Source organism: Saccostrea cucullata, unplaced genomic scaffold (genome assembly GCF_032062105.1).
Source record: "Saccostrea cucullata isolate Sc308-1 unplaced genomic scaffold, CSIRO_AGI_Scuc_v1 ctg4407, whole genome shotgun sequence".
Classification (NCBI taxonomy): domain Eukaryota; kingdom Metazoa; phylum Mollusca; class Bivalvia; order Ostreida; family Ostreidae; genus Saccostrea; species Saccostrea cuccullata.
The window spans coordinates 58,373-85,211 of NW_026923504.1; the positions used below are offsets into that span (position 1 = coordinate 58,373).

Below are 26,839 nucleotides of genomic sequence, written 5' to 3' on the forward strand. Positions count from 1 at the left end.
TCTGATTTTACTCATAACCTTGCTCACAGAGATGCAAATTTGGCAATGAAAAAAGCCTTTCTCATTATTTTTTGGGTCAAAGGCCAATGGTCAAGGTCAAAGACTTATAAGCATTAACTGCACATACCCAATTTAAAGCAATATGAGCTGCAATAAAATAAAGCATAAGAAAGACTTCTATATACAATCCAATATACACTTTTATATATTAAGAAATCTTTATTGTACAGGACAACAGTAATGTAATTTTTATTCAATCAAAGCTTATAAATAGTTCTTCCATTGCAAATATGAACAACAAAAGTTTATTAACATTATTTTTTTTCTGTCATTGAAATACATGTAGTTATTTACAATTTTGCAACAAAAAATTCCGACATCAAAGTTGCAGCTCATTGCTTTAAGGAGTGCAATTTATAATCATATGCACTCATATTCAAAATATTAGCAAATACAGTGTATTTAATTTCGGCATTTATTGAGGATGTTGAGATGGCTTATATTGAATATTGCTAACAATTTATTCTAAATTGGAGGTTACCAATATCTTCCACATGTTCTAGACATCTTAAAATTGCTAAAACTACTCCCTGAAATTTAGTACAGATTAAAAAACATGGTGATTTTTAATCTCTCAGAAAATTTCACTTATACAGTATTTTGTCATCAATAAATGTTTTTAATATGTTTACCCTCTTAAATATAGTTAAAGTTGATGGATAACCAAATATTATTTCTCTGTACCAATATATGACCAATATTTCAACTCATTTTGTAATTTTCTTTTCATTAGTGTGATGCCATTTAACTGTGCAGTCTGCATAATGGATTGTTTTTTCTATGATGGAGCCAAGGTAACTATGTAGAAAGTTGTTGTAAATAGTACTTTTAGTTTTACCCAGTCTTTTAGTATTTTTCTTTAATTCATTAGCTTACAATTTGATTCATTAAAGATTTCCTAACATCGATCGACCGATTGATAGACAATGAACAGGCCTGTTACATGTGGGAAAAGGGAGGGAGCGACTCCAATTTTTTTCCACTTTCTTCACTTTTTCTGAGAAAAGTCTTTTTTTTCTTAAGTGTTGAGATGTGAAAATCAGGCGCTGCTTGCACCCCCTTTCATACACACTTTTTGTTGCTGTTAGGTCAAACTCAGACAAACTCCAGCACTTTAAAAGAATTTTTTAATAAAGTTGAGAACTTCCATACTGCCCCCAAAGCACATAATTTTCAAAAAAAGACGTTGCTACATGTAGAGCTGTGGGTCTGAAAAAGAATTTGTAACAAATTTGCACGTGGAACGATGGATACCCTGTTTATTGTTTACACATGCCAGGTACAGGTAGGTATATCCCAATTTGCGTCTTTGTACAACCAATAAATTTCACACTTTGCTGCTGCTCCCTTGACCACAGAGTTTTCGTATTATTGTCGCTCCATTGAAAGCTAATATTGTCATTACAAAATAAAGCTTATAATTCTTTTTTTTTTTTTTTCATTTTAAATTCATATTTCTTAAATTCATTATTTTTGGCAAAATTATTGGGGCGGCGACGCCTGTCCCTTCCGCCCCTTTGTCGTCACCCCTTATGAATTCAAAAGGGGTTTCATGATCTACGTGTATATATTTTGGCCATTAATTTTTGAACCTTTTTAAAAAGGTATTGGATGTAGAAAGGGGATGCTCAAGATTTTTTGGCTTGGATATATATTGGATTCTGTCTATTTTAATTGGCAAGAGGAAGTTTCCAACATTGTTGATACTACAGATGTAAAATGCTGAACCCCTATCTTTCCTGCATAGTTTTGAAAGAGATGTTTCAAAATTAAAAAGAAAATTGTTTTAAAATCTGGAAACCTTACAGGCATTTAGATTTAAATTGGGATTCCCTAATATAATTATCTCTTTTGTGCCCTGTACTACAATGTACTTAGTAATTTAAGCTATTACATGTAGCCCCCCCCCTCCCCCAAAGTACACACACACTGCCACAAATCATTAAAAAGTTGTACTTTAAGGGGTTCAATAAAGTCTTGAACTTAGCTCCCTCATACAATACTTTTCTGTATTTATTGTATAACAGTTTGTTCTTGAGTAGTATTTAAGGGGGTGGGGGGTCAATTATTGTTGTAGTCAACATGAAGCTTGTTCACTTTAGTAAAAGGTCAATATAATTATCACATACAGATATGATATTTGAAGCTGACCCTTTCAATATTAGGGATGCATGATTTTATTGGAATTGAGGCTTATCCTGTTTTTTGTTTTGAAATTGTGTGATACATAACATGGAATAAAATATGTAGGAATTAGAGTATAATTGAAAATTCTATAAAAAATTAAATTTTTGTGAAAAAAATGCTATTCAACATTGCATTATTTAACCATAGTTGTCTGCATTGAGTTCAAAGTCAGCTAGTAATAACTTCTTACAGATGATTAGAATTTTAAACTAGAAATTCTGCTAGTGTAAGCAATAGCTTATGTCGCCCCGATCTGGACAAGACTTTCATTTTTTGTATCACTAAAACAATTCCCATCAGCTAAGCTTGGACAACCATCAATTCGTATCAGTACTATCAGTACTTTGATTTAAAAATCAAAGTTAAAGAATTTTCACTTTTCCACTTATTCCATGGAAACTATTGACAATTTGCAATTTTTAAATGCAACACACACAATTACAGATACTAATCATTAAATCAATAAAGTTTCATGACGAATGTCCAAGGGACCAGAGAGAACACTCGTGGACAAAATTCGTGGCTTTTTGCAGGTTTCCATGGCAACGGTAGCATTTTGAAACTTAGTGACCACACAACACAACTACAAACCTTTGAGGAAAGTTTCAGGAAGATTGTCCCATCCATCTTCAAGAAACAGCCCGTATAACAGAAACATGCGTACAATCGCAATATGTCGTCCCGACATCGTTCGGGGCAACATAATAATTAAGTCTTAGTTTGTTTTCTGTTGTAAAAACCTGAAAGCTTCAACTTCTCTATTTATCAATAGATATATTCAAGATGTTAAAAGGATGGGGTAATTAGATTATATTTACTATAAGAAAGAGAGGTATGTGTCACTTTTCTGACATACTGACACAAGGAACTTACCCTTTTATATCTCAATACACAAGTAATTTATTTAATTAAATTACATGTGTGATGGCTTAAGAAATCAGATTCTAGTAATCTGCCACCCAGAGAAGGTGGTTAATGCCCTGGCATTGCTGACAATATTGCATGTTTCCCCGTGGGGATTGTTCATTTCCACAAAAGCCGTGTCACCTTGGTTCATGTAGGTTATGAGAAATCCGGTTCCTGAACCACTCTCGATAGAGTTGGAACCAGTGGCCTTGGCACTAGAGGAGGTCATACTCAGGATAAAGCCGTTTTTTAACATCCTGGTACTGCACCAGTTGTCATGACGAACTGCGGTGACCCAGAGAAATGCATAGATCCCATCGGACGGTGCCGTGAAAATTCCACTGCTGCTGTTATAGCCGTTTCCATAGTTTCCGAGTACATTGTTGTATAGGAGCTTGTTCCCGACATGATTATTTCCACCCAAGTTGTCAATGTAGGCACTGAAGGCCACATAGTGACTAGTCTGTCTGTCTGTAAAAAATTAAAATTTAGGGCAATGTTCTAGAAAAACCTTGTTGCCTAACAAGTAGAAGAGGATATTGTTTAGACATTGTTTGCTACAAAGTCTTTGGAAATTAAAACATTCATACATGATGATACTACTTGCAGCAGTCTTACTACAATATTTCACTTGAAACATGAAGTTATGACAAAGTTGAAGCAAAAAATTAAAAAAAAGATTGTGTTTTCAAAGGCAATTGTTTCTGAAAATGGGGAAGGGACCCAATTTGTTGTCCAAGTTGTGAACAAATAACAATGCTAGAGAAATGGTTTGATAATTTTAATATTGACAGTTTTTAACACACAGTATTTTTCTTGACAGAGAAATTAATGAAAACTTTATTCTTGCCAAAAACTCTTAGGGCCAATGGATGTGTTCAACATGTAAATCTTTTCCTAAGATAGTGTGAACAAGGTCTTTCAAGGTTATCCCACAGACACACTCAAAAATGTGAAATTTTTAGTCTTGAAAAACCAATTGCTTTGCAATATAGTCTAGAGAACTATCTAAAGCTTTTCACTGATAAGGGTCTGGCAGCATGTTAGACAAGGTGAAAATTATTTGCATATAAAATGAACATGTTATCTCCTATCACAATGAAATATACTTATTAACCTTTAATACATGTAGTCTGTAATGCTTGATAAGACATACTTGTTAAAAAATGAAGTGAAGCATATTAGGGGGAAGGGGGGGGGGGGTGAATTGTCGGTAGGAGATACTCCCTACGCCATAGCCCCTGATCCCACCTTCAATGTTTCAGAGGTCCATGTTGCTCTGCTCCTGATTTGTTTATATGGACTTGTGAGTTTGAATACTGTTTCTTATCTCCATATTTGATGCAAATTTTTAAACTTTCATTCTATAATCACCAGTTTGATTTTAAGGGAAAAAAATATCAGGTAAAATTAACTCTTTTTTTTCAAATTAACATGGCAACTGATAACATGAAAATGAAGGTCAAATTCAAAGATAAATACCATAAAACAACATCTTGATTCTTGAATGTGTAGGCCAAAAATAAAGAAAAGTAAATATAATCAGCATGTATTTTTGGACTATAGGGCAAAATATAGCTTTGAAGTATCAAAACTTCACCAAACTCTAAAGTTTTTAAAATAAAAAGCAAATCTGGATGAATAATTCAGATGACATTAAAGATTTAAAGTTAAGGAATAAAAATCATCAACATTTTAAGCTTCTCAGATTTCTTTGAATCTTGCAGGAAGTCTTTTTGGATGTGAAAATAAGTTGAATTAAATTAAAATAAAAATTTTGGGCATTTTGTGTCCAATTTAAGCTTTAATTTGAAGGCAAAAAAATTAATTTTAAAATGTGATTTATTAATAGTACATTTTTATAGCAGGGGTGTGCTTTACAATAATTTTGTTAGACAAGTGTCTCCTTATTATTATGTAAACATAAAGAGTATAGCTGACCTATTTACATGTGTCATAATATTACAAGTCTCTTTGCTTGGGAATTTTTTTTGGTAAACCATTCATTATACCCCCCGCAAACGAAGTTTGGGGGGGTATGTAGGAATCACCTTGTCCGTCCGTCCATCTGTCTAGCTGTCTGTGCAAATGTGTCCGGTTCTTATCTTTCTTAAGGAGGAACATTAGAATCTACTACTCCACACAAAGATTGCCCATGACCTAACGGTGTGTCATGACCTTGACCCAAGGTCATTTGTGGCAATTCAAGGTCACTGGAAGAAAAATTTCGTAATTCGTGTCCGGTCAATATCTTTCTTATGGATAAACTTGGTAGGTTTTAATTTCAAACAAAGATTGCACATGACCTAAGGGTGTGTCATGACCTTGACCCAAGGTCATTTGGGGAAGTTCAAGGTCACTGGAAGAAAAATTTCATAATTTGTGTCCGGTCCATATCTTTCTTATGGATAAACTTGGTAGGTTCTAATTTCACAAAAAAGATTGCTTATAACCTAAGTGTGTGTCCTGACCTTGACCCAAGGTCATTTTGGGAAGTTCAAGGTCACTGGAAGAAAAATTTCATATTTTTTGTCCAGTCCATATCTTTCTTATGGATAAACTTGTTAGGTTCTAATTTCACACAAAGATTCCTGCTGAACTAAGGGTATGTCATGACATTGAACCAAGGTCATTTGGGGAAGTTCAAGGTCACTGGAAGAAAAATTTCATAATTTCATAATTCGTGTCCGGTCCATATCTTTCTTATGGATAAACTTGGTAGGTTGTAATTTCACACAAAGATTGCTCATAACCTAAGGGTGTGTCATGATCTTGACTCAAGGTCATTTGGGAAAGTTCAAGGTCACTGGAAGAAAAATTTAATAATTTTTGTCCGGTTCATATCTTTCTTATGGATAAACTTGGTAGGTTTTAATTTCACACAAAGATTCCTCCTGACCTAAGGGTGTGTCATGACTTGTCACTGGAAGAAAAATTTCATAATTTTTGTCCGGTCCATATCTTTCTTATGGATAAACTTGGTAGGTTCTCATTTCACACAAGGATTCCTCCTGACCTAAGGATGTGTTATGACCTTGGGTCAAGGTCATTTGGGGAAGTTCAAGGTCACTGGAAGAAAAATTTCATAATTCGTGTCTGGTCTATATCTTTCTTATGGATAAACTTGGTAAGTTCTCAAATCTTTCTTTATTATGGAAAAACTTGAATCTACTACTTCACACAAACCATTGCTTATGACCTGAGGTTGTGTCATGACTTTGAAACAAGGTCATTTATGCAAGTTCAAGGTCACTGACAGAAAAAGTTCATAATTCGTGTCTGGTCCATAAATTTAGTCTATTTTTAGCTCACCTGAGCCGAAGGCTCAAGTGAGCTTTTCTGATCACATTTTGTCCGTCGTCCGTCCGTCTGTCTGTCCGTCTGTCCGTCTGTCTGTCCGTCTGTCCGTCTGTAAACTTTTCACATTTTCGACTTCTTCTCAAGAACCACTGAGCCAATTTTGATCAAACTTGGTACAAAGCATCCTTTGGTGAAGGGGAATTAAAATTGTAAAAATGAAGGGCCAAGTCCCTTCACAAGGGGAGATAATCAAGAAACGACAAAAATAGGGTGGGATCATTAAAAAATCTTCTTCTCAAGAACCACTGGGCCAGAAAAGCTGAAACTTACGTGGAAGCATCCTGGGGTAGTGTAGATTCTAAATTGTTAAAATCATGACCCCCGGGGATAGGGTGGGGCCACAATGGGGAATCAAAGTTTTACATAGAAATATATGAGAAAAATCTTTAAAAATCTTCTTCTCAAGAACCACCGGGCCAGAAATGCTGAAACTTATGTGGAAGCATTCTGGGGTAGTGTAGATTCTAAATTGTAAAAATCATGACCCCCGGGGGTAGGGTGGGGCCACAAAGTTTTACATTGAAACATATAGGGAAAATCTTTAAAAATCTTCTTCTAAAGAACCACTGGGGCAGAAAAGCTGAAACTTATGTGGAAGCATCCTTTGGTAGTGTAGATTCTAAATTGTTCAAATTATGACCCCCGGGGGTAGGGCAGGGCCACAACAGGGAATCCAAGTTTTTCATGGAAATATGTAGAAACAATTCTTTAACAATCTTTTTCTCAAAAGCCAATGAGCCAAAAAATCTTAAACTTATGTGGAAGCATCCTTGGAAAGTTTAAATTCTAATTTATTTAAATTATTTATATGAGACCTAGGACGCTCTTTTTTTTTTTATTATTTTTTTGATTTTTTCCGATCGGGCTCGATATTCCGAATATTACAACATACGAAATCAGAACGAGGCTCTTTGTTTGATAGCCACGTTGCGTTGGGCGAAAGACAGTTATCAAAGACATATCCAGATTTTACTCTAATTAAGATTCCTGGTTTGTTTTCGTTCATTAGTAGAGGTAATATTTTAAACATGCATGAAACATCGAAGCGATTCAATGAGTTGCGATGTGTTCATTGGCGTACGGTATTTGAGTTGATTAAACTGAAGCTTTTTCAATTTTGCAAATTTATTATGAATTCAACAATTATTCTGCAATCAGTATCGCCGATTAAGTCTGACGTGTGATGGTTTTATACACGAAACTATCCATATAACGTCATGTTTGTGCAGATACCCATCTTTATTCAGAAAGCTTAAGAAAATACGATGCACAATGGACATGATGGAAACTCGCAGTCTAGATATATAGGACGATGTCTAGGATACGGCAAAACAATTTAGAATACAAGATTAATATTTTTATTGATTAATAATAATCGAGATGTCTAGGTTGAGGGAAAAAAGTAAAAGCAAGGAAAAAGAGAAGCATGAAATGAGCAATGTAGTAATGCAGGCAGTACATATTATGGAATCCACTATATTTGAAGTAACATGCTTTAGTCTTCTAGCCCCAGGATCATGAAATAGATGTAGACTTAAGTATAATTTTCATCAGCTTGTAGAATGTTTATTAAGTAATAACTATGTAATATATTAATCTAAAAACTTGCAAATAACACTTGTGTGGATTTATACGAAAACATAATTTAATTTTAATCTCTTTGGCCTCCACAACATTGAAAGATTTTGACTTAAACCAAAGAGGTGTCTTGAATCATGATCCAGGGGCCTGTCTGAATTAAAAATAAAAAGACTGATTAAGTGAATGTGTTGTGTTGTTTTGTTGCCTGATTATAATGTTATATTTGCAGGGATTAATTTAGGTTTTGGGGAAATTACCCTTTCTGGAGATATTGGGAAAATCGGCTGGGGTCCGGGGACCAGTCCAGCTGGTGCAGGGTGACAACCCCGGCCCATGATATCTCGGCCCAGTGACAGGTTTAAGGTCTGCTCATTTAACTTCCATTGAACATTGTTTCGGTCATTTCATATGAAAACGTTCACAAATGTTATACATTTGCAACGCAAAGTGATACGATAAGATAAACATTTATTTGGATTTTAGATTATGAATATATTTTAAATATAAAATGATATGAAAGAATTCCTACTGTCTTGAAATAGTATTACTTACCATATATATTGCGCATTTCCCCATGACAGAGATGCAAGTTGAGGACTAAAAAGAATTTATTTAGTTTCAAAAATAAACAAATCATCTTTCATAGAACCCCCCTGCCTTATTTGATTTTAAATATATCATTGTCTGAAAGAATAAGTTATCTTTTGATTATTATTATTAATAACACCAATTCAGACATTGAATTAATTTTTTTCTATCACAAGTTTGCTTGGGCCGAGGTGTGTATGGGCGAACGTATTCATAATTTTGTGCCGACCTGTCAGGGCCGAGATGTCTATCTATGGGGGGGGGGGGGGAATTGAACTTTAGCATCTTTTTGACCTATTAATGTCCATAAAATAGCAAAGTAAAACCTTATTTCACACTTTCTGATAATCATGTTGATTTCTACTTTTTTCCCCCCAGTTTTTATAAAGAAAAGAAATATTTAAGCTTTTCATTATTGTAAGGGGAAATTTTTACTCATTGAAAAGCTTAAAGGAGGAAATGGGATGTTCACGTGGTGAGAAAACCCGAATATTGGTAGTAAATATGCCCTAGATTAATCCCTGTTTTGTAACAACAAATTATCTTGATGAGAAAGTGTATGCCAAAGGTTTAATTTTGTTTTCCGCTTTTTTAAAAAGAACTATTTAAATTATATAATATATCCATTACTCTAATACTGTTAAAGACTGTAATCTACTTGACGTGAAATATTTTTTGCTTTGAAAAAAAAAATAACTTGCAGTGATCAAACATCCAATAGTTACAGCAATAATTTAATTGGAAAGAAAATCAATTGCATTGAATTGTTGAATACATTTTCCATTGTGCAGAAATGATTAATTTAGACGCCCACTCCGAAGGAGAGGTATACTGTTTTACCCTTGTGTGTCTGTTGCTACTAAAATTTTGTAACAGTTTTCTCAGTAATTGTTAGTCGCAGATACTAGAAATTTCAGCAGACTCTTTGTTTAGGCATTTTCACACAAATCTGATGTCAACTTCTTCTTTATCTGTGCATCTCTCTATACCAAAGGGAACATTTGCATTTTGAGTTTGGTTGGTAATGTAATAGATCCAATGGATACTAGGTGTTGGGGAGAGTACTATTTTAATGATATCTGATTAAAGCTGAACACCATTCTTAAAAGGAACATGTCTGATATTTTTGTTCAGAGAATCGCTATTATTAGGGCCCCTCTCGGCGGGGCCCTATAGTGATCAGTCTGTCTGTCCTTCCAGCTGTCTGTCTGTCCGTCCGAGATCTCTTGTCTGGAGCATATCTTCTCTCTCTTTGGCCCAAATTGGCTCATACTTCATCCACAGAGTGCCTAAGGGTAAGCGGTGTGCAGTGACCTTGAACCATGTTTCTACGTCAAAGTCAAGGTCGGAGCAGAATTATATGAAAAATCCTTGTCCTGAGCATATTTTCTCTCCCTTTGGCCCAATCTGGCTCATACTTCATCCACAGAGTGCCTAAGGGTAAGCGGTGTGCAGTGACCTTGAACCATGTTTCTACGTCAAAGTCAAGGTCGGAGTAGAATTATATGAAAAATCCTTGTCCCGAGCATATTTTCTCTCCCTTTGGCCCAATCTGGCTCATACTTCACCAACAGAGTGCCTTTGGGTAACCGGTGTGCATTGACCTTGAACAATGTTTCTACATCAAAGTTCAAAGTCACAGCAGAATTATATGAAAAATAGCCTCTCTGTTTAAAATCTTTGTTGGGTGCATAATTCCACTTGGCGTCAAACAAATTGACTGGGTATTTGATTTTCCTTCTATATTATGATAGAGGATATGCAACAATTTTCATAGAGGATACATTTCTTACAGTTTTTTATTTATTTATTAAATTATTATGGGCCCGAATTTTTTCGGGGCGCATATTGTTTTTGTCCTGTTTGTTTGTCTGTCTGTCTGTTGTCAACTTTAACCTTCGCCAAAACTTTTGAACTGTAAGAGATAGAGACTTCATATTTGGTATGCATACTCCTCTAATAAAGTTCTTTCAAATGACATCAAGGTCAATGACTTTGTGACCTTGACTGTGACCTATATGCTAAAAATAGCTTTTTCCACATTTTGCCATAACTTTTGAACCATAGGAGATAGGGACTTCATATTTAGTATGCATACTCCTCTAATAAAGTTCTTTCAAATGACATCAAGGTCAATGACCTTGTGACCTTGACTGTGACCTATATGCTAAAAATAGCTTTTTCAACTGTTTGTCATAACTTTTGAACCATAAGAGATAGAAACTTCATATTTAGTATGCATACTCCACTAATAAAGTTCCTTCAAATGACATCAAGGTCAATGACCTTGTGACCTTGACTGTGACCTACGGTATATGCTAAAAATAGCTTTTTCCACTTTTTGCCATAACTTTTGAACCATAGGAGATAAGGACTTCATATTTAGTATGCATACTCCACTAATAAAGTTCTTTCAAACGACATCAAGGTCAATGACCTTGTGACCTTGACTGTGACCTATATGCTAAAAATAGCTTTTTCCACTTTTTGCCATAACTTTTGAACCATAGGAGATAGGGGCTTCATATTTAGTATGCATACCCCACTAATTAAGTTCTTACAAACAACACCAAGGTCAGTGACCTTGACTGTGACTTATATACTAAAGATAGCTTTTTCGAACTTTGTTGACGCCGGGCGCATAGTGTTTCACAAACACATCTTGTTTTTCAGGTAGTAGTTACTTTTTGTCCCCTTTAATCTCAAACACCTTCAAAATTAACCGTTTTCAGCTACCTTACATTTTCATGTTCATTGCTAAAAACGGGGCTTTTTAAGATGGCCACCATCTCAATGATGTCTAGTTAATACCTGCAGACCCCTATTAAAGGGCAGGACTTTGTCAATGTTCATTGTAATCTGTTGACAACAGTAGAGACGAACGTATGATATATACCACTAGGTAGCGACAATAATAACGTAATACTTAGTCTAATGCAGGAAAGTAAGAAATCAAAGAAACTTGCAATTATAGTTGAACAGGTCAGTGCAGTAGACAAACACAGACACATAACTGCAATAAAATGAACAGAAAGGTAATGCAAGAAAACCAGCACGAACACGGGTCTTCATTCCACGCTGATACCCGTGACAATAAAGCAGTCAGGTTTGACGAATCTCAAGAGTATACCCTGGTGTTGATGTATTGCAGATAATAATATCGAAAATGGTTTATGGCTAATTATGAGTCTTGTGCACCATGCCTTTGTCTCGTGTACCATGTGTCAAACCCTGACTACTATTTAGGCATAGTGCATGCAAAACACAACACTATAAATATAATATTCATTAAGATAGTTGATCCTTACGTATATAAAAGTTAAAAGATGTTAAACTTTTACGTTGATTTAGTCAAGGTCAGCAGTCATGGCAACAATTATATAGTGATGTCATGTGCATTAAAGTGGTAAAATTTCATTTGATTGGAACGTTTCGGTTTTTATGCCCCCCTTCGAAGAAGAGAGGGCATATTGCTTTGCTGCTGTCTGTCGGTCCACTTAGTTTCTGTTCATTTTCTTCGCAACCATTGCACATACTGAAATGAAATTTGGTATACAGATATATCACATGAATATCTAGATCAAGTTCTGTTTTGGGTACAATCGCACCATTTTTGACAGAGTTATGCCCCTTGGACTTAGAAAAATTTCATTTATTTACAGTTTCCGTTCATTTTCTTTGCAGAGGTTGCACATACTGAGATGAAATTTAGTATACAGAATTATCAGAGGTATATCTAGGTCAAGTTCTGCTTTGGGTCCGATCGCACCATTTTTGACAGAGTTATGTCTGTTGGACTTAGAAAAATTCCAATTATTTTCTTTTTTTTTCATTTTCTTTGCAGAGGTTGCAAATACTGAGATGAAATTTGGTATACAGATTTATCAGATAAATATCATGGTCAAGATCTGTTTTGGGTACAATCGCGCCATTTTTGACAGAGTTGTGCCCTTTTGGATGTAGAAAAATTCCTATTTGGGGGGAGGGGGGCATAAGTGTTTTACAAACATCTCTTGTTCTTATAGGGCATCAAGTGGTACATAATTTTGTGCCAGTTTCTTTAAAAGACAAATTAGATAGCAATTCTCTGAGCAATATTGTATTTAGACACCTCACCCGGAGACTAGCAAGTATCAAAAATTTGGTTTTAATTGACAATTTCCTGTTCTATTTTGGTTTCATTTACACAATATACTGCCTATCATTTGTCTTTTCTATAACATGTTAATTATGCCTATGTTGATGATATGTCAACTTATAACTCTATTTACCTGATTGTTCATTTTAATTATGGGTTGGAAAATTAAATGTACTAAACTTTTAATAATGGGTTGGAAATTTTGAAATTGTACAAAACTTGATGGAAAAAATTCTATTCCCCTTTCTTTCCTCCCTTTTCTAATATGTAGAAGGATGTACAGTTGAGCCTTGGTAATTATGATTATACATCATCTTCTTGATGAGGGATGTGTTGGGAACAGAATGTTTATATCTACAAGTACATGTAATTTGGGGTAAAATTTGGTATTCCTAATGCTTATTAAAACCAGATTATAATAATTAAGTTTCCATATTAACAAGGCTTGACTGTACATCTGTAGTATCTCTATTCATTATCAACTTTGTCCTTTGTAGATGCCTAGAAGGAAGTACTGGAGGATGAGTGGTGCCAGGAAAGAGATACGGACTGACAAGACTGAGGAGACTGGCCTCATGAAAAACAGTAAAACACTTTCTGACCTGGACTTGACTGAGGAGACTGGCCTCTTAAAAAACAGTAAAACAATGTATGACATTAAAATGACTGAGGAGACTGGCCTCGTGAAAAACAGTAAAACCAATGTTGACCCTGAGGAGCCTGCCCTCAGGTTACAAAAAAAACAGGAAAACCAAAAAACTTGTGAAATGAATCTGCTCAATGAACTTTGTGATATGAATCTGCTCAATGAACTATGTGAAACAAATCTGCTCAATGAATCTCATGAAAAGAATTTGCAAAACAATATTGAACAAAAATTGACAAACAATGCCTCAATCACTGAAACAGCTCTGCAAAATCAAGGTGTAATGGCTGAAGAAAGCAAATCACTTAGTCATGCAATCAACCAGGTATGCAATACTAAATTAGCATTTGGGTCATTTCATCAAGGAGATGCAAGGTTTTCATCATTTTCTAGAGGAAGTCAGTGTACCTGCAATGCTCTTACTATGCTGATTAAAAGTTATGAAGGGTTTTCATTCTCAACAGAATTTATTGATAGCACTTTAATAGCAGGAGATCAGGTTTATGTTATGTTGGTCAAGAATTTGCAGCAAAGACAAATGTTTCTAAACAAACTACTTAAATTTGATGAGTTGCCAAGTAACTTAACTTTAGGAGAAAATCATCATGTCATCGAGAAATTTGAAACCATGTGGGGATTACTTGTCTCTGAAGAACAAATTAGTCAAGTGAAATCATTGCATCAAGCTTTAGAAGAGGCTTTCCAGGTTTCTAGATATTTGCTGATAATGATAGGGGCAATTTGTTCTGGTGTATACAAAGTGTCAGACAAGGAATATTACTTTTTTGACTCTCATTCACATGACAGTGCTGGCATGTCTTCCTGTGATGGTAAATCAGTACTAGTACAAAGCACGGGTATTGATGATTTGGTATCATATCTATACAGTATGTATAACAGCATGCATATAGACTTTGCAATGCAGTTTGAAATCTTACCAATCTCAATTAAAACTTTGCATCATAGTTTTCCAGAGAAAAGTCCATTGCAGAAAAGATTTTACAAAATGGATGATCATCTCTCATCTGTTACAAATCCAGATCAAAACCCATGCAGAAAAAGGTATATGAGAGAGTACATGAGGAGAAAAAGACAAAATGTACAGTTTAAGCAAGTAGAAAGAAACAAAGAAACACATGCAAAAAAGTTGAGAAGACAAAATGATGATGTAAATAGCAGAGAAACTGAAATTGCAACATTTGCAAGGAAATTAAAAAGGCAGAATGCTGAAATTAGACAGAAAGAGAAGGAAAGAGATGCAGCTGCAAGAAAGTTAAAAAGACAAGATGCTGAAATTAAAGAGAAAGAAAGGGAAATGAATACTGCAGGTAGAAAGTTAAAGCGACAAGATGCTGAAATTAAAGAGAAAGAAAGGGAAATGGATAAGCTTGCAAGAAAGTCAAAGAGAAAAGATGCTGAAATTAAAGAGAAAGAAAGGCAGATGGATAAGCTTGCAAGAAAGTCAAAGCGACAAGATACTGATATTAAAGAGAAAGAAAGAAAAATAAATACTGCTGGTAGGAAGTTGAAGCGACAAGATGCTGAAATTAAAGAGAAAGAAAGGGAAATGGATAAGTTTGCAAGAAAGTTAAAGCGACAAGATGCTGAAATTAAAGAGAAAGAAAAGAAAATGAACACCACTGGTAGAAAGTTAAAGCGACAAGATGCTGAAATTAAAGAAAAAGAAAGGCAAATGGATAAGCTTGCAAGAAAGTTAAAGCGACAAGATGCTGAAATTAAAGAGAAAGAAAGGGAAATGGATAAGTTTGCAAGAAAGTCCAAGAGACAAGATGCTGAAATTAAAGAGAAAGAAAGGGAAATGAATACTGCTGGTAGAAAGTTAAAACGTCAGAATGTTAAAGTGCAAGAAAAAGAAAAAGAGGGCAGTAGAATTTCAAAAAGAAAATGCAGAGAAAACCCAATTGTTCTTGAAAGGGAAAGGTTAAAAAAGCAAGCTAAACGAAGCAACATTTCATTTAGAGAAAATGAGAGATTGCTAAATAGGGAACAGAAACAGAGGCAAAGAGCAGATAAAGAATATTGTGAAAAAGTAAATGAACAACAGAGACGGAAAAGATTTGGAATAGATATAGAGGATTGCATCCAAAATTTTCATGAACAGATAAAACATGGTCCAATTTTTGTATGCACATGTTGTCAGCAAACATGGTTCAAAGAAAGTGTTTCTAAAGTGGAAAACATGAAACTAGATGATGAATGTAAAAGCAAGTTTCTTACAAGCACTGTGTCTGTTGAAAATGTGGAATGGATTTGTAATACTTGCTGTTCATCAATAAGACAAAAAAAAATTCCAAAGTTGTCCGTCTTAAATGGTATGATGTGGCCACTTAAGCCAATGGAATTAGATTTATTTCCTTTAGAAGAAAGGCTTGTATCTCTGAGAATACCTTTTATGCAAATAAGAGAGTTGCCAAGAGGTGGGCAATATTCTGTAAGAGGAAACATTGTGAATGTTCCAGTTGATATTCAACCTACTGTAAATAGCCTTCCAAGAAAATTAGATGAAAATGTCACAGTTCCTGTCAAATTAAAGAAAAAGTTGTCATATCAAAAATGTGATTATCATGAAAATGTAAGACCAACAAAAGTACTGATTGCGTTGCACTGGCTTATGAACAATAGCGACTTTTACAAGAATGCAAATATCAATGTTGATGAAAACTGGTTTCAAGAAATTACAACTTCAGCAAGTGAAATGGTTCAGGAACTAGTGAGAACACAGACAAGAAGCAACCAAAATACTGATGATGATGAGACAGTTGATGATGATGATGAATTTTGTGAAGTAGATGGAGTTGGTAGAGATGGTAATTGCGATACTCTGTTAGATGATGCTTCAAGAGACATGAATCAGATTTACACATTTGCTCCAGGTGAAGGACAACGCCCACTTAGTTTATATCAAGATCAGACAGCTGAGTATTTATCATTTCCAACAATTTTTTGTGGAAAGGGAAGATTACAAGATGACAAAAGGCAAGTACATGTGTCCTATGCAGATATTGCTAAATGGGAATTAAGAAGTGTTGATAGACGTGCTGCCCAGTCTGTTCCAAATTTGTTTTTCAAGTTGAAAAAAATACAAATGAAGCAAGTTACAGACAAATGCAACCTGGCTCTTAGGAAATGCAAAACCAAAGGAAGATCCATAACAGCAAATGAAATGAAAAATCCTCAAAATGTGAATAATCTTGTTAGACATGATGAAGGTTACTTTGTGTTCAAGCAGTTACGAAATTCACCTGCATATCTTGAGACTAGAAAAAAGGATGTGTTTGCTATGATCAGACAGCTAGGTCTACCAACATGGTTTATGTCATTGTCTGCTGCAGATACAAGATGGAATGATCTCATCAGAGCACTTGGAGTGTTAAATGATGGAAAAGAATACACTGATGAAGAAATCAATAACATGACTTGGTTTGAAAAATCAAAATTAGTACAAAAGGATCCCATCACTTGCTCTAGGTACTTTGATCATAGATTCCGTTTGTTTATGAATTCAGTGTTGAGAAGTGATCATCATCCAATTGGTATTGTAAAAGACTTCTTCTACAGAACTGAATTTCAACAAAGAGGATCACCACACATTCATATGATTGTTTGGATAGAAAATGCACCAAAATATCATGAAAATAATGAACAGGAGATTGTAAAATATGTAGATAATTACCTGAAATGTGAAAAGAATGAAGAGGATGGTTTGTCTGACTTACAAGTGCACAAACATTCACAGACATGCAAAAAGAGAGGCAAAGCTGTATGTCGATTTGGTTTTCCCCTCCCTCCTCTTGAAAAGACTTTAATTATGGAGCCACTAGAGTGTGATGTTGATAAGTACAAGAAGATGTATGATGACATTCAGAAACAGCTGAATGATATGAAAAATGGATGTGATTTGCCCTACAAGGAACTCCTGAGTACAGTACTTGAGATATCTGAGGAAGATTACATAAAATGCATTAGAAGTTCACTGAGAGGTCCAAAGGTTTTTCTAAAAAGAAGTCCATGTGATATGAGGGTAAACTCGTACAACAGTGTTGTTCTTAATGCTTGGAAAGCTAACATAGACATTCAATATATTTTGGACCCATATGCCTGTGCAATGTATATTGTTTCCTATATAAGTAAATCACAAAGAGGGATGAGCGATTTACTTAACAGAGCTGCAAAAGAAGCTAGAGAAGGAAATCTTGACATAAAAAGACAGGTACGTCACATTGGGAATCATTTTCTCAACAGTGTAGAAGTTGGAGCTCAAGAAGCAGCATATTTAGTGTTACAAATGCCAATGACAAAAGCTTCAAGAGATGTTGTTTTTATAAACACAAGTCCATCAGATGACAGAGTAATTCTGATCAAAACAGATGCTGAATTAGAAAAGTTGACACCAAATTCTACAGATGTGGAATGTAGCAATGTTATTAAACGGTATGCAAAACGCCCAAAGCAGCTTGAAAACTGGTGCTTAGCTGATTACGTATCACAGCTAGATGTTGTCTTCCCTAAAGATAATGAAAAAGAGTTCACTGAAAATGAAGTGAATGATGATGATCAGGACAATCAGTCAGATGATGAAGACAATTCAGATGTTGACTTTAGTGAAAGTGATACACTTTTGACTTTGAGAAACGGCATGGAAATTAAACGACGGAAAGTACCAAGGGTAATTAGATATGTCCGATTTAATATCAAAACTGATCCAGAAAATTACTACAGAGAAAAACTTATGTTGTTCATACCTTGGAGAAATGAATCCACTGATCTAATATCAGGAATGGACACATTTGAGAAGTCATTTCATCAGAAGAAGTCATTTCTTACACACAAGGTCAAGGAATATGAATTCAATGCTGAACAGCTTGATGCAGCTTTGCAAATGGCAAATGAGGACTTTTCAGAAGCTTTTGATGAGTTGGCACCAGATGTTCAGCAAAGAGAGGCAGAAGATGAAAATGAAGGATCTCTTGAATCTGAAAACTTTGTTCAGTTTAATCCTGAGAGGCCTATTGAACAGAGACAGTATGATATAGGATCTGACCTTGGCATTCCATCAACAAGACAAATAACTGAAGAAAGTTCTGTTAGATTACCAGATAATGAATACTTGAATCTTTTAGGAAGTCTAAATGTAAAGCAGCGGGAATTTTTCAATCATGTGTTGCAATGGGTAAAGACAAAGACAGAACCTATTTATTCCTTTTTGTCTGGAGGTGCTGGTGTTGGCAAATCTGTTTTGATAAGGGCACTTTATCAAGCTCTGCACAGATACCTATGTTCCACAGAGGGTGAAAACCCAGATGACATAAGAATACTTCTTTGTGCTTATACTGGCAAGGCGGCATACAATATTGGAGGAGCAACTATAGCATCTGCTTTCCATCAAAAAATTAATCAAAGTCAACAAAGTTTGCACTCTGACGAATTGAACACTTTTCGTACAAAGTACCAAAACCTGAAAGTAATCATTATTGATGAGATATCAATGGTTGGAAATAGATCATTAGCACTCATTGACAGTCGTCTACAACTTCTCACAGGCATCAAGAAACCATTTGGTGGTATAAGTATCATTGCTGTTGGTGATTTTTTCCAACTTAAGCCTGTGATGGACCGTTGGATCTTTCAGGATTTAAATCATGATGCCCAAGTTCTTGCAAGCAATCTTTGGAAGGAGCATTTTTCTATTTTTGAGTTGGACGAAATCATGCGCCAAAAAGATGATATTGAGTTCGCTCAACTTCTTAATCGCCTTCGTTACAACGCAATGACAGCAGAAGATATGAATGTGATACACAGATGCATGATAACAGAAACAAGTGACAATTATCCACATCATGCTCCTCATCTCTTTACACAGAATTCTAAAGTAGATGCATACAACAATCAGTTGATTGAAAATCTTGGAGGAGAAAAGGTCACAGTGAATTCAGTTGATTCTGTTATTAAAGATTATTCAAAAGAAGTTAAGGAAAAACTGCTAAGATCTCTTCTTAAAGCAGATGATGTAAGCAAAACTGCCAATTTGATGCAAAATTTGATTCTTGCTGTTGGGATGATATATGATATCTCAGTCAATGTTGATGTATCTGATGGTTTGACAAATGGTTCATCATGTAAAGTACAATTAATTGAAAGGAGAATGGAAGGTATATCAAGGCCAAGCATAGTTTGGGTTGAATTTTTTGACTCTGGAATTGGAAAAACTACTCGAAGGAAATACAGACATTTATTTCATGATGGAATTTCTGAGAACTGGACACCAATTTTTGAAGTTCAACGGTCTTTTCTTTTGAATTACAATACTTTTCAGAGAATCCAATTTCCATTACGGCCAGCTGCAGGAAAAACAATTCATAAGGCCCAAGGTTGCACAGTTGATGAAATTGTAATTGATATGTCTCAAACAAAAGTGAGGAAAATTCCCCACATCCACTATGTAGCACTTAGTCGGGTAAGGTCAGTAGATCATCTGCATATTCTAAACTTCAATGAGCAGGCATTATCTATGGATGAACAAGTCGTAGATGAAATGGAGAGAATGAAAAAAGAGGTGCCACTCCAACTTTGTTATGTCCCAATATACCAGGTTGATTTGCATCGTTTAAAGATTGCTTTTAACAATTGTAGATCTCTTCACAAACACTTTCCACAAATTCAAAATGAGCCAAACATTCTTGCTTCAGATGTAGTTGGATTCTCAGAGACAAGATTAACTAGTGCAGATGTGGAAAATTATCAACTTCAGGGATACACAGCAATATTTAACCATGAGACTTTAGGTAGTTCTGATAGACGTCCACATCATGGAACAGCACTGTATGTGAAAGACATTTACAAGACAACTTGCATCTCAAAGGTAAACAATGGTCCCATAGAGTTTATTAAGGCAAACATACTATTAAACCAATATAGAGATGTACAAGTCATAGTTATTTACAAATATCCATCTTGTTCTTTGGAAAATTTCAAACATCACGTGGAAATGCATATAAAGCCTTTGATTGATGATCAGAAAGACTTGGTATTCTTGGGAGATTTTAATTTTGATTTGTTTGCTGGGCATGGAGACTTTTTAACATTTATGGAAAAAGGCTTTAACTGTCAACAAATTGTAAGTAAGACTACTCACGACTCCGGTTCGAAGCTTGATTTGATTTTTACAAATATATCCCCATGTGAAACAGATGTGATTGAAGCATATTGGTCTGATCATAAAGTAGTGTTTTGTGCATTTGATATGACTAGTTTCCATTAAATATGATGGGGCTCCTAAATAAAAACGTGGCAGAGGGAGAAGCAAAATAGCGCCCCCTCCCTCACCCCATTTATTCCAGTCATACCCCACAAAGTTTGGGGTATACACTGGAATCACCATGTCCATCTGCTTGTTTGGGTGTACACTGGTATCATCATGTCTGCCTGTGAATCTCTTCATAGCCATTTTTGTCCAGCATTTATTTCTATGAGATATTGTTTGGACATTTTTAAATTGAGAAATTTCATATGCTTATATTTAATACAAAGTAATTTATAGCTTGTGATCAAAAATGTGCTTGTGTCTTGATCTGTACCAATTTCATTGTCATGACCATCGCATTTTGATGCTTTATTTGTCATAGTCATGATAATGTTTTTAATCAACACTAAGATTGTTAAGTTTATTATCATCTTCAACCAATTACATTTTTACATGACTTATTCAAGATGACATTTTCCTGTTCTTAAAGCTGTTTTAAATCTACTTTTTAAATTACATTGTATATAGTTTCCCCATTGGTGTATTAGTCCTATTTGGCTGCAATACAGTACCAAGCATTTGAAAATTTAAAGATTTTATTTTTCACAAAATGTTTTACATATGCATTTTAGATGGAACATTTCACTTATAATAATCTGGCTGTTCTTTAATTTGCATCAGTACTTATTGTATATTTTTATGCAAAGCACTACTCCATCTTAATAACACTTGGTAACATTAGTAGACTATGCTAAGATGCATAATTCTCAGTTTGACAAATTGCATATGTCTTGGCCACCAAATGCAGAAATTTTTTATTTTCCAAAATATTCACTCCCCCTTTACCTTAAGTTAAATTGGTATGAAATGACTTTTTACATTAATAGTCTATACCTTTCTTTATTGTATGTAGAGCTTCAGTATTGTCAGAGACTTCTGTTTTTGTTTTTGTTTTTTTTTAATGAAAAGATCATCTTTTTATTTTAAAACTTTGCTTAAATTCGACTTATTGTTTCAATTCTTAGCTTATTTCTGCATATTTCCAATGGTAATATTTGTATTGCTGAATATCTGGATTTTTTTTTTATTGGGAGGTATATTATTCTGATATTTTGTTGTCTTTTAGTGACTTCAAAAGATGTAACCCAAATTAGAACTTAAAAGTTAATGTTTCTCTATGTGGGATAAAATTTGACATATTGCTGTATTTTTACTTTAATTTCTGTCAGCAGTTTATTGCCTTGTTTTCATATAGAATAGGAAATGTGAATTGTTGATAAAACAATTTGATATCCACTTCTTGTTGCAAAATGTCCATTCCATTTGATGTAATAATATCATATTTGTATACTTTAATTAATATATTCAATCTTTTAAACAAGACTTTATATAATGAATTGTGTGGTATAGATTTTATACTGAAATTACAGTCAAGGATCATCACGATTATAATAGTAACATTGAAGGATACTCTTACTGGAATTAAAATTTGCACAGTTTTGACTCGTGGTAGTGACATCATTTGGACTGTGCCATTGGCTGTAATTTTGACACTGCTATAAGCTAGCTGTGGTTCGGACATTGCTATAAGCTAGCTGTGACACTATATAATAGCCATGTGATTTTGACATTTCTCCTGGACATATGGCTTCTGTGATTTTAGAAGTCAGGATCTCTTCATTTATGGACTTTTAACTTAAGCTCAGATGTTTTTGAATGTTTATTCATGTCATTATGCTAGTCAACTTGTTAAAAATTATTTATATCATAAAACTGAAATATAAACTATCTAAGACTGATATTATACTTTAATTTCATATTTTTTGTATAGTTATTTTTTGTTTTGGAAAAACATGCTTCTTTAAAATAACCTGTGTAAATGAATTACAATGCTTGTAGTAGTCATCAACACAGCAGATATAATAATTATTTGTGAAACCTCAGATTCAGTATATATTCTAATGAGTTTATTAAAAAGTTCTGTATATTCTATCATGGATTGTGTGAAATTTTATGATTATGAAGTAAAATGTGACTGCCATTATATGAACTTCAAAGCCTATAATAAGTGTCATTTACAGGTAAGTATGGAAAGAGGGGGTCAATGGCCAGCCCGTAAAGGGAGGTAAACCTACCTCTTTAAGAAATATATTGAAGAAAAATACACTGCACTATCAAAATATTATATAATATGATATATCATTTGAATTACAAATATTCTTTCCAATAGAGAAAAAAGTTCTCTTTTCATTATCCAACAATATTGCATGAATCTGAGGTTAGAAATTTTGATCTAGCTGTGATATTAAAATGTTTTTTTCCTTTCTAATTCACTCACATAATCTTTCCTTTTTTCGATTTTCATTGGAAAAGATTATTTATTTTGAGTGGTGATTATTTTCTTCATGTAAACAACATATTTATATTATGATTGTATTGTTAAAATTTTTGATGCTGTTTTATTTTTCATTAAACATTCATTCTCAAGTTTATAGAATGATGTTATCTAAATCAATACTAGTATAATTATATATGCTCTTGAATTGTCACTAGTAAGGCATTCATTAAGATAGCTTCTTCACAAAGTTTAAGTGTCAAATTTCAAATTATATACACTGTACTCAAAATGTATCAAAATTCAATTTTTAATCTGTACTAGTGTACATGCATGTGTAACATTTTACTTCTAATAATACAAAGGATTTGTTATAAAATTTTGAAATCAAATAAAATTTTAAATACAGCCTTAAAACTGCAATTTTTTTTATTGATGTAAGCATGAAAAATAAATATAATTATATACAATCATTTTATGAAACCTGTGACAGTCTTGAGAAATGAGAACATATTTAAACAATAGCATGTTAAAAGCCTCTGCACTTAAATGCAATTAAGTAAACAGATGGTTCATTTGGAATTGAAACATTCCCCTCTTATATGGATTTCATTTGCTAAAGAGGCCACAAATCTAATCTATAAGTTACCCTTGGTAAACATATTTCATGGGGGAAAAGTGCCTTTGTTTCATCCTCTGAAGAACAATTGGACCGAGGTGGTTCAGGTGAGCGTTGTGGCCCATGGGCCTCTTGTTTTTATTAGGCTGCGCCTTCGTTTCATTTATAAAAAATATAATGAGCACTTACATTTGCACTAAAAATGTTTTAGCATTTCTCTCTTCTCTTAGATCCATAAAATATTCATGATTTAGCACTTCTGAAAAACCCAGCGGGGGGGTATTTTATCCTGTTTGGACAGTTCTAGTTATTCAGAACATGAATACATGTGTATGTGAAAATTAAGAAAACAATGATTGAAATATAAATAAATTGTACCTTGTCTGGATTTGGAAGGACAGTGTTCAGTTACATAATGGCAGACATCTTGAGATGGCAATTTTCTCTCTCGGGTTGTTGTCATTTGATGCTTAAACCACTGATTTAGTTTGTAAATTTCAGAAGTCTTAAATTTGTTCTCCTTTTTCAGGGCAAGAATTTCCTTTTGCAGGTCACTAATTGTTTTCTGGTTTTCCACATTTTTGGCCTCCATTTCAAAATATTTTGTCCAAAGAGGAGAAACTTGTTTGCTGACTTCCTCTTCAATAGCAGCATTATAATCCATTTGGGACACAGAAATGTTAACACAACACAAAAAGAATAATATAAGAAAAATCATTGTTTATGTGATTATGATTGTTTTGCACTATAGAGAGCTGGTGAATTTTGACAGTGAACGATAGTGAATGAAAGGAATTGACCTGAATTGAATTGATAGTGAGAAAATGACCATTTGTACATGTATGTAGGCAGTGGGAATTTGCAGTACAGTGAATTGCAGTCATTCAATATATTGACCTTGCAGTTAGTGCTACCTTTTAGGGTTATCTAAACCCATTCATGACTTTATTGTCTGTATATATTGTGGGAGTTATAATCTGTGGGTCTTGAATTATATAGAAAGTAAAATTTACATGTAACTTCCCCACATGATTTTCATTATAATATTTGATTGACCGATTGGTTGTATGTTGTTTCATGTCCCATTTGAGAATTTCTCACTCATATGAAAATGTCACCATGTACAAATGAAGGGCAGTTTACTTTATTAAGAATGGCAATGGATGCCATAATGAGCAGTGAAGGTTCTTTATCTTGCTAATGCCTACCATATGAAAGTATATGTGTATTCGGTTTTTAAGGTCTGAACCAAAAGACCTACAACTTTCACTTTAAGGTGCCAAGCCCTTTGCGAAGGAACAGTTGGAACAGTACCTATAATTTATCTTCTTTAATAGATTTAAGTCACAGCTGAGATTCGAAGTCACGACCGTCTGATCACAGAGTGAACACTCTACAGACTGACACTGAGATTACCTTCAATGCTTACTAGTATGTTTTTTTTAGCGTACCTGAGCTGAATTAGCTCAAGTAACATTTTCTGATCACCTGTAGTCCCTCATCCATCCATTTGTCTGTAAACTTTTTACATTTTCATCCTCTTCTCAAGAACCACTGGGCCATTTCTAACCAAAGTTGATACACTTATTAAGCATCCTTAAGTGACAGGAAATGAAAATACATGTAATTAAAATCAAGGGCCAAGCCCCTTTCCAAGGGGAGATAATCAAGAAAAGACATAAATAGGGTGGGATTATGGTGAGATCATAAATTATTCTAAAGAACCACTGGGCCAGAAAAGCAGAATTACTTATGTGAAAGCATCTTTAAATAATGTAGATTTTATATTGTTCAAATCATGGTCCCTTTGGGAAGGAGGCCACAATAGGGAATCCAAGTTTTACATTGAAATGTGTGGATATAACAAACAGTATTTGAGCTCAAAAGTCCAATAATTAGTCCATTAAACATTTAAAAATAGGAGCAAAAACAGATCTCCAAAACATCAGAGGTAGGATCAGGTGTGATGGAGAAGTGAGAATTTCCTGCCGACCGGTCACAGCTACTGTGTGCTCCTTGTCATGTTTGGGGGGGAAAAAATGGAAAACTCTGTGGACAACTCAGTGTGTAAAAAATGGACTAACAATCAGTCAGTCAGCATTTGATTTAATGATAAATTGTATTTGCTGACAAGGAAATTGTATCAACCAATTAGAACGTAAAAATATTTTGGAAAAAATCTTTAGAATCCTCTCAAGAACCACTAGGCCAGAAAATCTGACACTTATATTGAGGCATCCAGGGATATGTGTAGATTCTAAATTCTGGAAATCATAGTCCCAAAGGGTTGTGGGGCCACAATGTTTATAACAAAGGGAAATCAAGTGAAGAACAGCAGGGCCAAAGTTACTCAGGTGAGTGATGTGGCCCATTGGCCTCTTGTTAGGTTATATTGAATATCAAGACATTAAGGCCTTTCATTTCTTTTGAATTTAGGTTATCTTTCAAGTGGCCTTGACAATCCTGGACAATAAGCAGGAGGAGCTACTGGAGGCCCGTGAGGAGGGGGAAGCGATGACCATACTGAGCTCCTACCTAGAGAACATCACAAATAAAGACTCCACAATGCCCCACATTGCTCACACTAGCTCCATGTGTGGAAGTCTCTCAGAGAAGAAAGAGGTAAAAAAAATAAACATACCATCAACACAGACAGGGCTAAAACTGTATACTCTAAACTTCAATTAAGTGGGCATAAAAATGTAAATTTATTCTTGTGTGGCCCAGAACTTCCCAGTAAAGAAGCAAAGGAAATTCAAACTTCATACAAAAATACTTTAGTTTTAAAGATGAACCATGACCTTGACGAAAGATCATTTGAGCAAACTGAAAATCCAAGGTCACTTTAAGATGTTTTTTGGTATTTGGAAAAAAATTGTATTGTGGGATGAATATCTTTGTGAGCTTTTTTATATGGTACATTTATAGTTTCTTTTATGTATTCATTATTATAGATATTAAAATTTAATATTTCAAGACACATAATCAATATGATTAATACTGACACATCTTTAAGAGGCCGAGTCTATTTCTACCTTAGAGATTTTGATAATTTTTCGTTAATTAATTGATACTGTTATATTTATTGTTTTAAGATTAAAAAATTAAATGTTTACAACCCAGATTTTTTAGGGGACCATCTCAAAAGTTGTGAAATT

The 26,839-nt window shown here is 34.3% G+C and overlaps 2 protein-coding genes across 2 annotated transcripts in view; one reads left to right on the forward strand and one right to left on the reverse strand.

The window, feature by feature from the left end:
• The window catches only part of LOC134264170 (TBC1 domain family member 9-like), a gene marked incomplete at its 5' end in the record, with an annotated part of 102,277 nt that overhangs the window by 57,755 nt on the left and 17,683 nt on the right, over window positions 1-26,839 (forward strand). Inside the window, 2 exons of the mRNA XM_062746469.1 lie at window positions 794-854; window positions 26,118-26,303. Of these exons, the coding sequence (XP_062602453.1) occupies window positions 794-854; window positions 26,118-26,303 (247 nt within the window). The remainder of the gene's footprint in view (window positions 1-793; window positions 855-26,117; window positions 26,304-26,839) is intronic.
• On the reverse strand, window positions 3,123-24,428 carry LOC134264171 (uncharacterized). Its single transcript, XM_062746470.1, has 2 exons — window positions 24,060-24,428; window positions 3,123-3,624 (listed from the first exon to the last, which is right to left on the reverse strand). The coding sequence occupies exons 1-2, from the start codon at window positions 24,397-24,399 to the stop codon at window positions 3,185-3,187; spliced, it is 780 nt and encodes a 259-aa protein (XP_062602454.1). The 5' UTR covers window positions 24,400-24,428; the 3' UTR covers window positions 3,123-3,184.